Here is a 17353-nt window from a genome sequence, read left to right on the forward strand (position 1 = left end):
ATAAAATGAGTCCTGGCAGAAGGGGTTTATGTTCAAGTAAGAGCCAGCCAATTAATTTTAAAAGTTATCTGTAAGTTTCCTGCTTAGAAAAGTTTTATGCCAAGTTTCACTCTGCACCAAATGTTTACTACAGAATCACCCTTTAGAAACGTATAATGAGAAATTTAAATGGTAGTAGATGCTCAACTTTAGAAGTGCTAATGGGTACCTCTGTAATGATGGTGATAAATAAGACCAGTTAAAAAAGGACTAACTATGATTTGATTAATCAAATAGCCTAATAATGTATCCACAATTTCTGACTCTTTAAAATGACTAAATACCCTTCACACTGAGCTAAGTATTGAGATCCAAGTTCATGGTGTTGTTGAAAAGGATAGGTTCGCTAATTAACAAAGACAACCCACCTTCTTGTTTACAGTAGAGAGATTGGACCTCTGGATATTTTCTGCTGAGTATGGTTTCCAGACAATGGTTTTGTGCATGTCAGAAGTGTACGTGTGTGTGTGTGTGTGTGTGTGTGTGATTGATTGATTATGATGGCCTTCTACTACTGTTACTAATTTGTTTCCCGTTTCCAATTGGCTTTACTTTTTACAGCTTTGAGCAGTAATTCAGTCCCCTACGCTTCCCTGATTGGCTCTGTGTCCTCCCTCTCTAGCCAAACTACCACTCAGTCCTTATATGATAATAACTCTCTCCCACGATTCGCTCGAAAAGGTCTAAACATCTTTGTCTCTATTATTTTCTTTGTTCAAGCACTGTTTTAGATGTACATCAGCCCACCTCCATTTCTGGATAAGTCTAGAGTTTTCTTGTGCCTTTTCACTCCCATACTTTTCATTGGGGTGCTTGATCTGGATCAAATCAGTTTAATCATTAGAAAAATGTCACCCACCCTTTCAAAAATGAATGTAACATAGCCCTTAATTTGACAACTGAGAAAATGGGAGACTCCAGAATGGATATAGATAGAGTTTTGGCTACTAATTTTGTACCTGTAATTTCCAAAAATATCCCCAATATTCCTGGATACTCCCCTTAGTTCAATTGACTGGCAGCATGTCATACTATCTATAATAAAACCTCACAGTGGCGGAATCATTGTGCAGGTAGCATTTGACTAAATGAGTGTAGCATTTCTGTGTAATGTACAAGGCTCAAATGATTAGGATCAGTGCTGCTGATCCTTCCTATGTACTGAAGTTTATTAATTGGTGACTGAAATACCGCAAAATCATTTAATGAAGTGACCATATCATAATCCCATGGTCACTGAGTGGTGCGGTAGCAAATGCAAGTTAGGTGTCCCACAGAACACTCCTGAGATTCACGGTGACAAAGCAAACTGAAATGTGCAACATAGCTTCCACTTTGAGCCCCCGGTAGTCATCATTGTTTTCTTTTGTAATTTCAACAGATCCTGGGGTTCACTAGTTTAAATTTTCTAGCCAGCTGTGGTTTCTCCCTGCAAGTGGTTATACATGCTACATTGTTCTAGGCCTGGTAAAAGTAAACCCAAAGAAATAAATGCAAACCATTTTGGGGCGGGTCAAATAAACTAATTGGTTGGGAAAAAATGGCCACAAGGAGTGGGCTGGCAAATCTTCAGCTGGCAGGCTGTGCTAGTTGGCCCCACATCTCTTTCTGCCTTTTTTCTCTCCCTCTCTCTTCCTTCCTCCCTTCTTCTCCTCCCTATCCCCATCTTTTTTCCTATCTCTCTTTCACTTTCTCTTTCATTCTATATCTTCATCAATAGACAAAGATGTTTACACCTGAAGTAGATTGTAGGTACTTTTGGGGGTTGATAATGGGGCTTGGGGGTAAGATCATTTTAAAGTACTAGTGCAGCCAGATACGTGTTTCCAGCTGAATTGTACAACCCCTGTCTCTACAATCTGCTACTAGTGAAAACATTTTTGAAGCTCTAGTTGTCTGATGTCCAATCTTGTCTTTTGTGACTGTTGTCTATAAGCAGTGATGCATGTTACTCTAGTCATACATAGTTGCATGTGAATGTCAGTCATCTCTAACCTTCATAAAATATTAAAGCTATCTTAAAGTATTCCTGATCTGATTTAGTCAGAATGTATAGTCAGTCCTTCAGTCCTTGAAACATTAGTCCTTTCTAACTATCAAGCTATCCATTTCATTTTTATTTTTATTTTATTAATTTATTTGGGATTTTTTATTTTATTTTATTTTATACCATTTCCTTTGCAGGTTCAGGTGTCTCCGGTTACCCTGGTAACCTTCATTCTCCAAGTTAGTTTTCCTTGATTATGCATAAGTCACTTTGTTTTCTGTCAAAATACTATTCTTTCCCCTTTAGGCCTCTTTCAGTGTCTATTTTCTCAGCTCACCTTTCATCGTCTAATTCAACACAGTTTCCATTTCATACAGTGCAGGAGAAGGAGTTTGAAATGACATTAAGAGTCATTACTCAAAGCAGAAGTCAACATCAGGTCTAACTGTCTCATTTTTCCTTGCCTAGCTAACTTCATTGACTCATGGCACAATAACACTTTCTTTTACACTAGGAATGTTAGCTTTGGGAATATGCTTGGTGACTTTTTTTTTTTATTTGGCTTCAAAGCTCATCTCTCCAGAGCATGTCCTGCTTTGAGTAACCAAACTATCTGCCTGCTTCTTTCACATACAACATCTTTACTACTTGCATATTTCTAGCCATTCTAACTACTGTATTCTCTAAATTTTAGAATGATGTAATCTCTTTGATTTATTTTAAATTCTGTTTTCCTTCTCTCTCTTTCAACAGGTATGGCTAGCCATCCTCCAATACCTATCTTGGAACTTGCAGATCACATTGAAAGATTGAAAGCTAATGACAATTTGAAGTTCTCACAAGAATATGAGGTAATTTTCTCAATGTTCTCATTCTTACTATTCTTAACATTATCTCTGGTTTCCTCTTTTCTAGCCTCATTTGTGATAATTATACCCCTGGATGATTTCAGTTTTACATACCATTAGAGCCATGCTGGGGCAGGCGCCTTTGTTAAAATGACTGATGTAGTGAGGGTGGCTACTTTGCTCATAGGAGTTACCTTTTCATAAGGATATTTGTCGTACATACTTTAACAGTACATGCACCAAGTAGTGTACAAATGATACAGTGCTTGGACTATTTTGAATACGCGAACTCCCGTTGATTGTAGGTTAAGAGTGCCCAAGTTCCTTTCACAATTCTTATGGATAAGGATCCTTCATGGCACACATTGGCACGACAGATACAATACCAGCTCCAAAGGGGGAGTTATGGTCCATTGTGTCAATGTTGCATGGATTAAATATTCTGTAATTGCCCGAAGTCATGACTGAGCATATAGCAACTCCAAGCCATTGTCTTCTGTCCTGTCAATAATCCATAAATTGGGGGCTGTAATAGTATGATGGAATGCAACAGGAACAGCAAAACCAATTATGGGCCATCATGTCAATAATCCATGGAGACATGAATAGACACTGCAGACAACAATGACCTCTCATGTCAATAATTTGTGGATGAAGGGACTTTGATAGCATCCATTAAACACAATAGATCATAACTGCTCCTTCAAAGCCATTATGGTCTGTCATGTCCATCAGACCAGTAGTGCTCCTTTAGTGTGGTTATGGAGTGTCCTATCAGTGATCCATGAATTAAGGACTCTCTGAATAGTCATTGATACAGTGCTCCCTTTACAGTCTGTCATGTCAATAGTCAATGGTTTAAAACTCCTTTAGAATGCCATTACATGGTAGACCATAATGGCAATGAAGAAACCATTACTACCCAGCTAGCTAGCTGTCATACACCAAGGATACTGTGGGTCTAACATAAATAACTATTCTTATCTAATCTCAGATATCTCGTAATTGATATAATTTGTAATGCACCTATTTCTTTAGTGTCCAGGCACCACAGATTAAGCATGGACACTCTCGAGAGTAACAGCACTGAGGCAGACCTTTCCAAGCTTCTACAAGTTAACATTTCATTTTCTGTGGAGTGAATTGCTTGTTTATGAGAGGACAGGCTGAAAGCACCATTTATTAATTTTATTTTATAAAGAGCTTTTGTATAACCTTTTGCATAATTATTTTTCCTCATTAACATCGCTTTAAAGCTAACTCCAAAGGTTGGAACATATAAATACCCAGTGTATTTAAATAACTTGGGCAGGAAAGATTTAAACAGTTACTGCACATTTACTATTACAGTACAGAACTACACTTGCTTTTCATCTGATGATACACTGTTAAAAACTACCTAAAGATTACTCTGAAAAATAATCTTATTACCGTCAAGAGAAAATACAGCCTCTGTGATTCAGAAAAATAAGTTTATTTTCACAGCATCTCAGGGTTGCTATTTAATGCCACAGTCACCAAAATGTAGGAGTGAATTTTTATTGTACTGTATGAATCTATAGTGTTCTTGATTTTGGAGACTGCAGTATAAAAAGAGTGAAAGCAGATATTTTATCTGTCATTTAGTATCCTAAACTTGGCAATCATTTTCTTCCTTGTTCAGAAACACTTGCTAAACCTCACAATAATGCCTTTGTATAGAGTAAATTCTGAAATATGCATCTCATTGTCACTTTCTATTTCAATTCACCTGAGTACAGAAACTCACAATGTAAGTCTTGAAATCAAGCAGTGAAATGTACTGGATATAAGAAAATATTTTGAATCTCTAGAAAATTGAGCTGTTTGAAACTACCACTTTTCCCTGCACAAATACTCACCACTTTTAGCTGCGAACCCACTCTAACTTCACTGTGAATAGAACAATAATTTAACCCCAAAGTAAAAAATACCCTCAGGCTGTTCTAACTTGGCACAGGAAGACCATCACTGTACAAAGGCTATAGGAAGATCAAGGAGATGTAGAGGTGAGCTTTAACCTGTGTGTGGATCGGCTGCACTCCAACATCTCAGCCTTGGGTTTTGTGAGTTGCCCTGGTGAAGACAGTCATGCCATCTTGTAAGAGTTTGCTTCAGTTCTATTCAGACAATGGGCCAGATTCTGAAGCCAGTGAAAGTTCTAGCTGAGTAAGGAATTTGGATTTTGGCTTAATGTAACACCACGCTCTTAATCGGAAAGTTAGCGTTCATCATAAAAAAGTCAACATTTGCTAATAGATTCCACAATTATTTCCTATTCTAAGTATAAGGAAATGTTATAGCTTCTCAGAAACAACTGTGCTGGCAACACTGCTTTTTTATAAATAGCTAACACTATAGCAATTCACATTTGTTGGTACAATGTGTATTAAAGTACACAGTCCAGGCATTACGTCGCCAACATTTCTTTAGCATTTTGCAGAGATGATACATTGAAGTATAAGATTGAATGTAATTTAACAGCCTTGCTGTTTCATATTTGTATGTTCTTTACATCAGTAAAAGAACCTAGAACACGTTATCTTAGCCAGTTACAGCCAGTGCCCTGGGTTATTTTTCATTCTTGTATCGCTTCTGTCAGATATCAACAGCTGCCTCTCCGGCCTGGTCTACACTACGACTTTAATTCGGATTTAGCTGCTTTAATTCGAATTAACGCTTGACCCGTCCACACAACGAAGCCATTTAATTCGAATTAAAGAGCCCTTTAATTCGATTTCTGTACTCCTCCTCGACGAGAGGAGTAGCGTCAAAATCGGTATTGTTAATCCGAATTAAGGTTAGTGTGGCCGCAAATCGATGTTATTGGCAATTAGATGTTATTAGCTACCCACAATGCAACGCTCTGGAAATCGATGCTACTACGGTAGCTTGGACGCACACCACCGAATTAATGGTGCCTAGTGTGGCCGAATACATTCGAATTTATAAAATCGGTTTCCTAAATTCGAATTATATAAATTCGGATTAATCCTGTAGTGTAGACATACCCTCCTACAGCTTCATACTGTTTTGTGTTTCTGCCCAGTTCTTTACTTAACATTCTAGCAAAGAAGAGTAGGCATTTAGCATTGAGCAGTTATAAAATCAGCATTTAAACATGAGCAGCAGTAGTGAAGTCAGGCTTTCCACTCATTACGCCCCTAATGTGCCTCAACCCTAATCTACAGAGATTGTTTTTTAAAATCTTTCTCTATGTCCACCCAATCTGTGGTCTCTCTTTTGTTGAGACAAGGGTATTAATTAGTGCAATTGAATTTTATAATGTAGACTAGGAAGTGTGGACTAAGACCCTCAACCAGTTTTACTTGGGGAACTGAACAGATGGTAACACTTCAGTCGATATCAATTCAAGCTAGTCTCAAACTGCTGACTCACTAAGTGAAAGGTGCTATATCCTAGTGTCATTCTACTGAGCCATCCGGTCTTCTTAGAAAAAGAGCAAAGTAACAAATTATTGCCTGAGTAAGTTACCTTTACATTTTCCTGAGAACAAACAAAACCCCCTATAGTTATTTCCAGTTTTGAAAAACAATGCAAATGTGATTTTACTTTTCCCAAGCAGTTCCATGATCACTGTAGATTTTTTGGCACTGCCTTGCTTCCACTAACATTCCATGATTTGTTTTTCCTTTTAGTTTGTGAAAATTCTTAAAATTTTATTGAAGACGTTCTTCTAACCTGAATTAAACCGAGAAGACACAGAGCTTCATATGAGCAGGGATTGATGAACTGATTCAATAAAAATTCACATCTTCCTGATCATAAGCTCCTCAGAGGGCTTTGAAGTACAGTGGACCTTCTTTAAGGTTGAGCTTCCTTTGGATAAGAATAATGTCTTAGATAAGTTTGCCCACCCAGCCAGCTTCAGGTACCATCCCCCTAATTATCTGCACATTACTTGCACCTCCTATCCCATATCCAAAGACACCTGCTAGGATGTAATAGGATCCCTATTACTTTCTCCTTCTCAGCTACTCTTTCATTTCCTTTTCCATCTCTTTTTTGTGAGTTCTTCTCCCTACTTCCTGTTCAGTTTCTCCTAAGTCCAGAGAGCAGCCTCCTACTTTGTTCCAGCTGTCCCTTGGCCCTCTCTAATCCACAGTGCTTCCCTGCTATCAGACACAAGGAGAGCATTAGAGTCAAAGCTGTAAATGGTTTAGATAATGGCATAGAAAATACATTTATAAAGTTTGCAGATGATACCAAACTGGGAGGGGTTGCAAGTGCTTTCGAGGATAGGATTAAAATTGAAAATAACCTGGACAAACTGGAGAAATGGTCTGAAGTAAATAGGACAAAATTCAATAAGGACAAAAGCAAAGTATTACACTTAGGAAGGAACAATCAGTTGCACACATACAAAATAGGAAATGATTGCCTAGGAAGGAGTACTGCAGAAAGGGATCTGGGGGGGTCATAGCAGATCACAAGTTAAATATGAATGAACAGTGTAACAATGTTGCAAAAAAAGCAAACATTCTGGAATGTATTAGCAGGGGTTTTGTACGCAAGACACGAGAAGTAATTCTTCCGCTCTACTCCACGCTGAATAGGCCTCAACTGGAGTATTGTGTCCAGTTCTGGGTGCCAGATTTCAGGAAAGATGTGGACAAATTGGAGAAAGTCCAGAGAAGAGCAACAAAAATGATTAAATGACCTGTGAGTGAAGATTGAAAAATTTGGGTTTGGTTCGTCTGGAGAAGAGAAGACTGAGGGAAGGACATGATAACAGTTTTCAAGTACATAAAAGGTTGTCGGAAGAAGGAGGAGGAAGAAAAATTGTTCTCTTTAACCTCGATGGCTAGGACAAGAAGTAATGGGCTTAAATTGCAGCAGGGGCAGTTTAGGTTGGACATTAGGAAAAATGTCCAACCTAAACTGTCAGGGTGGTTAAGCCCTGGAATAAATTGCTAGGAAGGTTGTGGAATCTCCATCACTGGAGATTTTTAAGAGCAGGTTAGACAAACACCTGTCAGGAATGGTCTAGGTAATACTTAGTCCTGCCATGAGTGCAGGGGATTGGACTAGATGACCTCTTGAGGTCCCTTCCAGTTCTATGATTCTGTGTTTGAACTCAATCTAGAGGCAGGTGACAGGAGCAGTGGCAGGCCTAAAGAGAATCAGCTTCATGGTAAGAGAATCTCTTGATAAAGTAAAACATGTGGGAGAGGGACCTATGCAGCAGACACTTCTGGTTTTTTGGCTGGGTAAGAAGGAGTATGTGGAGGGGAAAAAAACAAATCTTAGACGAGGTGTGAAAACCTATGGGCTTTAGCCAGTCTTGGCAATGTGTTTTGAGTTTATACTTAATATACAGTACCTTTTAGATTGTCTGGCTTTAATGTAGGATTTCAAGCTTACAGTATCATTATTTTCAGCTTGCTTAATGAACTTCCCCAGTATTCAGAACTCAACATTATTCCATGTTCCTCTGTCAATGCTCCCCTAGTCTTTTCATCTGCATTTTCTCCCACCTTTTAATTAGTAGAGTTATAGTGTCTTTTAGTGCAGAACTGCACCCAGTTACATTGGTCTCCAGTCCCTGTCCATGTCTCCTCACCTGCAGCAGGACTTCTGCCTCCTGGTTTGCTCTCCTTCCTCCTCTGGCAGACAAGAGCTCTGCTACCCTTTTGTCCCCACCACCAGCTAGAAGAAAGCTATTTCCCATTTGTCTTCATGCTGATGTATCCCTGCTAGCAAGTGCACTTCCTAATGTGATCCACCCTGCCTCCCAATGTTCCTCCCTCTGGCCTAGCATAAAGCTTCCCAATGACTACCCCCAAACCTTGGCACATGGCCAAGTTCCAAGTCAGAAACACGTAAAGTCATAGTCTCACTTCTGTTTATGCTGTGCATAATACTGCTGACTGCACACTTCGCAGTTCTACCTGCCCCATCTCTCTGAGGGAAATATGAGGTAGACATGTAGGACTCCTAAAGCCACACTTCCTTTCATATAACTTTTCCCTGCCTGTTCCTGTTTTTCAAGGGAGGACAAGTTTCTAAGTGTCATAAGAGTTAATAATCTTATAATTTAGTTGTCTGATGTTTTGTTAGTTGGGTTTTGGGGGGCTTTTTGAAAGGGTGAGGTTGTGTATTTTGTTTTGCTCACCAGAAAGTTCATTTCTACCTCACACAATTGTAATTTTTATTATATTTTACCTGTTAAATTGGTATCATATTTCAGTTGCCTTGTAGCAAAGTGTTATATTTCCACATTACACTTGCACATCATTTATGTCACAGTCTTCTTTTGAATTCCCTAATTTAAAGACAAGACTCGTGACCCAAATTGATTACTACAAACCTTTTGGGGCTTTCACAGTTTCAGTAGGGGTTTTATGCAGTGCAGGGCCTCATATGGATTTGACAGCTGCTAAGCAGAAAGCTATATTCATTTAGAAACTCATCTTGTATCATAATTCCTCCTTAACTTAATCTGTAGAATTTAGTAATACAAAGGTGTCACAAAATGAACCTGAATTGACACATTCATATGTTACCTTGCATACAATACACTGAACGTAATATTTTTCTGCTACCACATAGCACACAAAATATAACACTGCACAGGTTTTTACTTGCTGCTTGAATAGTTTTAAACTGAGGCCTTTAGTCTGTAATTTAACCAGGTGTCTGGCAGTTATAATCTTAGTGCATTAAGAAAGTGGATCCAGGTAGAAAATATTGTGCAGGTTCAGATCTTTATTTTGGTGTGAGAACCTGCCATATAATGTATACTAATAGCAGTAGTGCCCTATCTCTGCCTCTCTGGGTGTGTTAGTCTAATTGGTCAGAGGGATTGTATATCATTTTGATGTTTCTTTTCATCAGGCTTTGTGGTGCAGATTACAATCAGCCCTTTGCTTTACCACTGAGTGTTGGAGAAGATGAAGTCACATTCTGGCTTAGTGCCAGACTGCCATAATGTCAGAAGGCTTGCCATAGTTTATCAGTATCAGTGGATTAGATTTGTGCTGAAAGGATCATTTATTTATTAAAGAAAATTTATCTTAAACTTTTACTTTTAAGTGACAGAAAGCTAACCACTGTACTCCTACAGTACAATATATTGCAAAAACATATATAAATCTGGTACTGATATGAGATTATTACAAAAAATATCATAACATAGACCGATATGCAAAAATCCATTTCTTCTTGGCAAAAATTCCTATTTTTGTTTTATCTTTACTGGTTTTTTTATTATTTACTATAATACTGCAAATAGCATATATTGGTTTTCTATAATCTTGCATTGTAGGATGTGCTCCAGTTATTAAGAAACAATTAGTGTACTCAGTGAACAGTTGTCTGCCTTTTTTATTAAAAGCACATATGCTATGGCATTCATAAAGGTTGCGTGGTGTCTGTTTCTACTTACAGCAGTATCTGAGCCACTAGGAGAGGTAGGATTAAGATAGGTTTGGGGAAAAAACAGGAATTCGAAGTGGCAATTATTGGTATGTTTTCTGTTTCCTTCTGTGTTACCAGTGCCCCTTGTATTAGAAGCACTTGGTTGTGCATATCTGATTAAAAAACATTAATGGTACAAGAAAGCTGTTCCCATATTAGATGTTAGTGTTTGAATTGACACGTATTACCATTTTGACAGGAAACTCCACTTTCATACAGCCATGTGCGCTGTTTAAGTAGCCAAATTACTTCTGCAAATATTATTTATTTTTTCATAGAATCTTAGGACTGGAAAGGGACCTCGAGAGGTCATCTAGTCCAGTCCCCTGCACTCGTGGCAGGACTAAGTATTATCTAGACCATCCCTGACAAGTATTTGTCTAACCTGCTCTTAAAAATCTCCAATGATGGCAATTTAAATCTCCCTAGGCAATTTATTCCAGTGGTTAACCGGCCTGACAGTTAGGAAATTTTTCCTAATGTCCAATCTAAATCTCCCTTCCTGCAATTTAAGCCCATTGCTTCTTGTCCTAGCCTCAGAGGTTAAGAAGAACAATTCTTCTCTCTCCTCCTTTTATGTACTTGAAAACTGTTATCATGTCCCTTCTCAGTCTCCTGTTTTCCAGACTAAGCAAACCCAATTTTTTCAATCTTCCATCATAAGTTGTGTTTTCTAGACCTTTAATCACTTTTGTTGCTCTTCTATGGACTTTCTCCAGTTTGTCCATATCTTTCCTAAAATGTGGCGGCCAGAACTGGACGAAATACTCCAGTTGAGGCCTAATCAGCATGGAGTAGAGTGGAAGAATTACTTGTCATGTCCTGTTTACAACACTCCTGCTAATACATCCCAGAATGACGTTTGCTTTTTTTTTTTTTTTTTAACTATTGTTACACTGTTGACTCATGTTTAGCTTTTGGTCCACTATGATCCCCAGGTCCCTTTCCGCAGTATTCCTTCCTAAGCAATCATTTCCCATTTTGTATGTGTGCAACTGATTGTTCCTTCTTAAATGGAGTACTTTGCATTTTTTCCTTTTTGAATTTCATCCTATTTACTTCAGACCATTTCTCCAGTTTGTCCAGGTTATTTTCAATTTTAATCCTATCCTCCAAAGCACTTGCAACCCCTCCCAGCTTGGTATCATCCACAAACTCGATAAGTGTACTCCTTATGCCATTATCTAAATCATTGATGAAGATATTGAACAGAACCAGACGCAGAACTGATCCCTGCAGGACCCCACTTGTTATGCCCTTCCAGCATGACAGTGAATCACTGATAACTACTCTCTGGTAACAGTTTTCCAACCAGTTATGCACCCACCTTGTAGTAGCTCCATCTAGGTTGCATTTCCCTAGTTTGTTTATCAAAAGGTCATGCGAGATAGTATCAAAAGCTTTACTAAAATCAAGATATACCACGTCTAGCACTTCTCCCGCATCCACAAGGCTTGTTACCCAGTCAAATAAAGCTATAACGTTAGTTTGACATGATTTGTTCTTGACAAATCCATGCTGACTGTTACTTATCACCTTATTATCTTCTAGATGTTTGCAAATTGATTGCTTAATTATTTGCTCCATTATCTTTCCAGGTACAGAAGTTAAGCTGACTGGTCTGTAATTCCGTGGGTTGTCCTTATTTCCATTTTTATAGATGGGCACTATATTTGCCCTTTTCTAATCTTCTGGAATATCTCCCATCTTCCATGACTTTTCAAAGATAATCGCTAATGGCTCAGATATCTCCTCAGTCAGCTCCTTGAGTATTCTAAGATGCATTTCATCAGGCCCTGGTGACTTGAAGACATCTAATTAGTTTAAGTAATTTTCTTATTTTAGCCTCTGATCCTACCTCATTTTCACTGGCATTCACTATGCTAAATGTCCAATCACCACCAACCTTCTTAGTGAAAACCAAAACAAAGAAGTCATTAAGCACCTCTGCCATTTCCACATTTTCTGTTATTGTTTTTCTCCCCTCATTAAGTAACGGGCCTACCCTATCCTTGGTCTTCCTCTTGCTTCTCATGTATTTGTAGAATGTTTTCTTATTACCCTTTATGTCTCTAGCTAGTTTGATCTCATTTTGTGCCTTGGCTTTTCTAATTTTGTTCCTACATACTTGTGTTGTTTGTTTATATTCATCCTTTGTCATTTGACCTAGTTTCCACTTTTTGTAGGACTTTTTTATTTTATTTTTAGATCAATTGAGATCTCCTGGTTAAGCCAGGGTGGTCTCCTGCCATACTTCCTATATTTCCTACGCAGTGCTCTTGTGCCCTTAATAATGTCTCTTTGAAAAACTGCCAACCGTCTTCAATTGTTTTTCCCCTTAGACTTGCTTCCCAAGAGATCTTACCTACCAACTTCCTGAGTTTGCTAAAATCTGCCTTCTTGAAATCCATTGTCTTTATTTTGCTGTTCTCCCTCCTACCATTCCTTAGAATCATGAACTCTACCATTTCATAATCACTTTCACCCACGTTGCCTTCCACTTTCAAATTCTCAACCAGTTCCTCCCTATTTGTCAAAATCAAATCTAGAACAGCCTCTCCCCTAGTAGCTTTCTCCACCATCTGAAATAAATAATTGTCTCCAGTACTTTCCAAGAACTTGTTGGATAATCTGTGCCCTGCTGTGTTATTTTTCCAACAGATGTCTGAGTAGCTGAAGTGCCCCAACACCACCAAGTCTTCTGCTTTGGATGATTTTGTTAGTTGTTTAAAAAAAGCCTCATCCTCCTCTTCTTCCTGGTTAGGTGGTTTGTAGTAGACCCCCTAGCATGACATCACCCTTGTTTTTACCCCTTTTATCCTTACCCAGAGACTTTTAACAAGTCTGTCTCCTATTTTCATCTCAACCTCAGTCCAAGTGTACACATTTTTGATATATAAGGCAACACCTGCTCCCTTTTTTCCCAGCCTGTCCTTCCTGAGCAAGCTGTATCCTCCTATACCAGTATTCCAGTCATGCGGATTATCCCACCAAATCTCTGTGATGCCAACTGTGTCATAGTTGCATTTATTTACTAACATTTTGAGTTCTTCCTGCTTATTCCCCATACTTCTCGCATTAGTGTACAGACATCTAAGATACTGATTTGATTCCCCCCCTCCAGTTCTGTCTTGTCTCTACTTTATCCCTGCTGTAACAGCCCATGCTCCCCCCAAATTACAAACCTTCTCCCAGGTCTCCAAATTTTTGACTTACCATGGGATTTGGTCACCTGCCCCTTTCGAACCTAGTTTAAAGCCTTCCTAACTAGGTTAGCCAGTCTGTATCCAGGTATGCTCTTCCCCTTCCTCGATAGGTGGACCCCATCTCTGCTTAGAGGTCCTTCTTCCTGAAACAGTATCCCGTGGTCAAGGAAGCCGAAGCCCTCCTGGTGACACCATCTCCGCAGCCAGTAATTCACCTCCAGGATGCATCTGTCTCTGCCTGGGCCCCTGTCCTTGACCGGAAGGCTGAAGAGAACACCACCTGCACTCCCAACTCCTTCACCCATATCCCAGAGCCCCGTAGTCACTTCTGATCTGCTGAGGGTCATACCTTGAAGTATCATCAGTGCCCACATGGATGAGTAGCACGGGGTAGTAGTCAGAGGGCCAGATGATCCTCGACAATCCCTCTGTAATGTCTCATATATGGGCCCCTGGCAGGCAGCGTACCTCCTGGGATGCCATGTCAGGGTGACAGATGGGCACCTCGATCCCCCTTTGAACAGATTCACCAACCACCACTACCCTACGTTTCCTCTTGGGAGTGGTGGCAGTGATCCTCCCAGATTTGGGGGTGATTTCTCATTGCTTGTTGCCAGGGCAGCATATCGGTTTTCCATCACCATGGTGGGTGGGTTGGGAGTAGGGGTGGAGCACTGCTTACAGCCAGAAGTAACCAGCAGCCAGTGTCCTCCTTGTGACAGAGCCATATCTCCTCCCCCGGTGATGTGACAGCAATCCTCTGTAGCTGGATAGTTTCCTCAGCCTTGGATGTCTCCATATGAATACTCTTGAGGAATTCCTTGTGGGCACAGATGTTCCTCATCCTAGCCACCTCCTCCTGTAACTCTTCTACCTACTTCCTGAGAGATTTCACCAGCAGGCACCTTTCACACTGGCTGGTCCCCCCAACCTGACTTTCTCTGAGTCGGAAATGCAGGCCACAGTCTCTGCAAATCCACACCAGGATCTGGGCAGAGGCATCCATGGTTAGATTGTCTGTCTGGATACCAGGGCCGGCTCCAGCATTTCTGCCGCCCCAAGCAAAAAAAAAAAAAAGCCGCGATTGCAGTCGCGACCGGCGGTGGCAATTTGGGGGGGGGGGGAAAGCCGCGATCGGCGGCGGCAGTTCGGCGGCAGGTCCTTTGCTCCTAGAGGGAGTGAGGGACCTGCCGCCCCCGAATTGCCGCACATGCCGCCCCTCTCCCTTGGCCGCCCCAAGCACCTGCTTGTTATGCTGGTGCCTGGAGCCGGCCCTGCTGGATACAGGCACAGGTGGAGGAGATAAGAGCAGCGTTGGCACTGGTAATGCAGCCCTTCCTAACCATTGTGATATTATGTCTCCCTCCCACCAACTCCCTGTCAAACTCCCCTGTTTGCGGGCCCCTGTTCGCTAGCTCCCCTCAGTCGCTTAGCCTCTGGCTTTTAAGGCCTTCTCTCCTAGGTTTGCTCTACCCCCTCATTCATCACACAGGGGGAGGGTGATCAGCTGATAGAGGCTGATCAAAGATGATAAAGGATGATCCAGGTACAAAGGCTCAAACGTCCCCAGACACACAATCCCAACTGACCCAGTAACTGAAATATCCTGAAAAAGAAAGAAAAACAAACAGCCAAGCAAACTCATTCACCCCAAGGTTAGTATTCGCACCTTGTTTGTTCAGCAGGGGGATCTCCTTTTCCCCCTCTCAAATTCCGCTGTTTGTGGTCCCCTGTTTGCTTTTGTATTGGTGTCCAACTACAAATAATAACACTACTGCTGGATGAGTATGTTGGGTAGGGAGAAGGCGAGAAATAGCTCATTTCTTCTTACAGCAAGAAAAGTAATTCTCAGAGGGACTGTGCTATCAACTGTAGATAAATCTGAGGATTTAGTAAAAAATATTTAAAGATTTACTTGTAGTGTTTGTTAGAGAATCTATTGAGAAAATCAGAGGTGACTCTGGGAAGGTTATAAAAAGTATACTTTAGTGATATATTTCGGTTCAGTTATGGATATTTTATTCTTATTCAGATGAAACTTTGTTTTGTAAGTCATAGTGTATCAGAAAAGACTTCATTAATCATTAGTCCTTGTTTGTTTTTTAAAAAGCGGAATTTGCAAATTCTTAAAAGATATAATGAAATTTTAAAGAGGCGCTAGTGTCTCATGTGAATTGAAAAATCTTTCAGTTTAGGAACAACTATGCTTATACCATATACTGTATAACATAGATCATCAATATGTTTTTTCTTTATTTTATCACTAAAAATATTTGCATGAAACTAGGATGTTTGTTCCTCAAGCGTTCATCTGCTCCTGCTATTTATTTTCTACCTGAAGTGATGCATAATCCTCTGTTTTCAACATATAATAATTTCCCCAGCAATCAATTATGATATCACAAACAGAGGATTATAATTTTATGTCAGGAATAAACATGAACTCATATGGCTGAGAGAAGAGAAATACAGAAAAATATAAGTAATAACAGCAGGACTGTTTTTAAAAGCAATATTTTTCTATGAGGCATGAGCTTCCCTTTAAAGACTGATACAGTTTCAGATATTTTAAGAATCAGGAGACTGTCCTGTTTTTTTTCTCCAGTTTTACTCTCTTGTGCTATATTTGGTGTATACCGGTGGTTTTCAACCTTTCCAGAATACTGTACCTCTTTCAAGAGTCTCATTTGTCTTGCATACCCCAAGTTTCACCTCACTTAAAAACTACTTGCTTACAAAATCAGACATAAAATGCAAGTGTCACAGTTATTACTGAAAAATTGCTTACTTGCTCATGTTTACCATATTTATAAAATAAATCAATTGGAATATAAATATTGTACTTACATTCCAGTGTATAGTATAGAGCAGTACAAAACAAGTAATTGTCTGTGAGAAATTTTAGTTTGTACTGACTTTGCTAGTGCTTTTTATATAGCCTGATGTAAAACTACGCAAATATCTAGATGACTTGATGTGCCCCTTGGAAGACCTCAGCGTACCCCCAGTGGTACTCATATACCTGCTTGAGAAACACTGGTGTATACCTCGTTGTTAGGCTCCACACTGATTAGTTTTTTTCTGGTTGAACACAAGCGCTACATTGGCACAGCTACACTGATGCAGCTGCACATCCGTAGCGTCTTCGGTGAAGACACCCTGTGCCGTGCGGAGAGAGCTCAACCCCAGGCTCCTGCACTGGTGTTAACTTGAGCTGCTATTCTGAGTTAAAAGCTGAGGCTAGGTCTACACTACCCGCCTGAATCGGCGGGTAGAAATCGACCTTTCGGGGATTGATTTATCGCGTCCCGTCGGGACGCGACAATCAATCCCCGAATCGACGCTCTTACTCCACCAGCGAAGGTGGGAGTAAGCGCCGTCGACGGGAAGCCGCAGAGGTCGATTTTGCCGCCGTCCCTACAGCGGGGTAGGTCGGCTGCGATACGTCGAATTCAGCTATGCTATTCGCGTAGCTGAATTTGCGTATCTTAAATCGACCCCCCCTGTAGTGAAGACCTGCCCTGAGTTGCTATGTCTGCACTGATATGCTAACTCAGATTAACTAACCCAGGTTAAGAACACACCGTTTTTTGGCCGTGTAGACAGGTGGATGGGGAGGAGCAGTGAATTGGCAAAGCTTTGTTTCAGGACTGTTTCGGGCTATGGCTTGATTCTCTGACTTTATTGCTATTGAAACAGCCATCATCTATTTATTTTTTATTGATAATGTATTGCTAAGAGATTTGGTGTAATGCTTGAAGACATTCAGTAGGAATTCATCAACGTGACTATTCAGTGTCCAGCTGTGCATTTTG

The 17353-nt window shown here is 40.1% G+C and overlaps 1 protein-coding gene across 1 annotated transcript in view; it reads left to right on the top strand.

Annotated features, from left to right (window-relative positions):
- The window catches only part of PTPRD (protein tyrosine phosphatase receptor type D), a 398081-nt gene that overhangs the window by 302501 nt on the left and 78227 nt on the right, over positions 1-17353 (top strand). The window contains exon 20 of the mRNA XM_065406322.1: positions 2780-2877. Coding sequence (XP_065262394.1) covers positions 2780-2877 — 98 coding nt within the window. The remainder of the gene's footprint in view (positions 1-2779; positions 2878-17353) is intronic.

The sequence above is a fragment of the Emys orbicularis genome, chromosome 6, assembly GCF_028017835.1.
Source record: "Emys orbicularis isolate rEmyOrb1 chromosome 6, rEmyOrb1.hap1, whole genome shotgun sequence".
Lineage (NCBI taxonomy): Eukaryota > Metazoa > Chordata > Testudines > Emydidae > Emys > Emys orbicularis.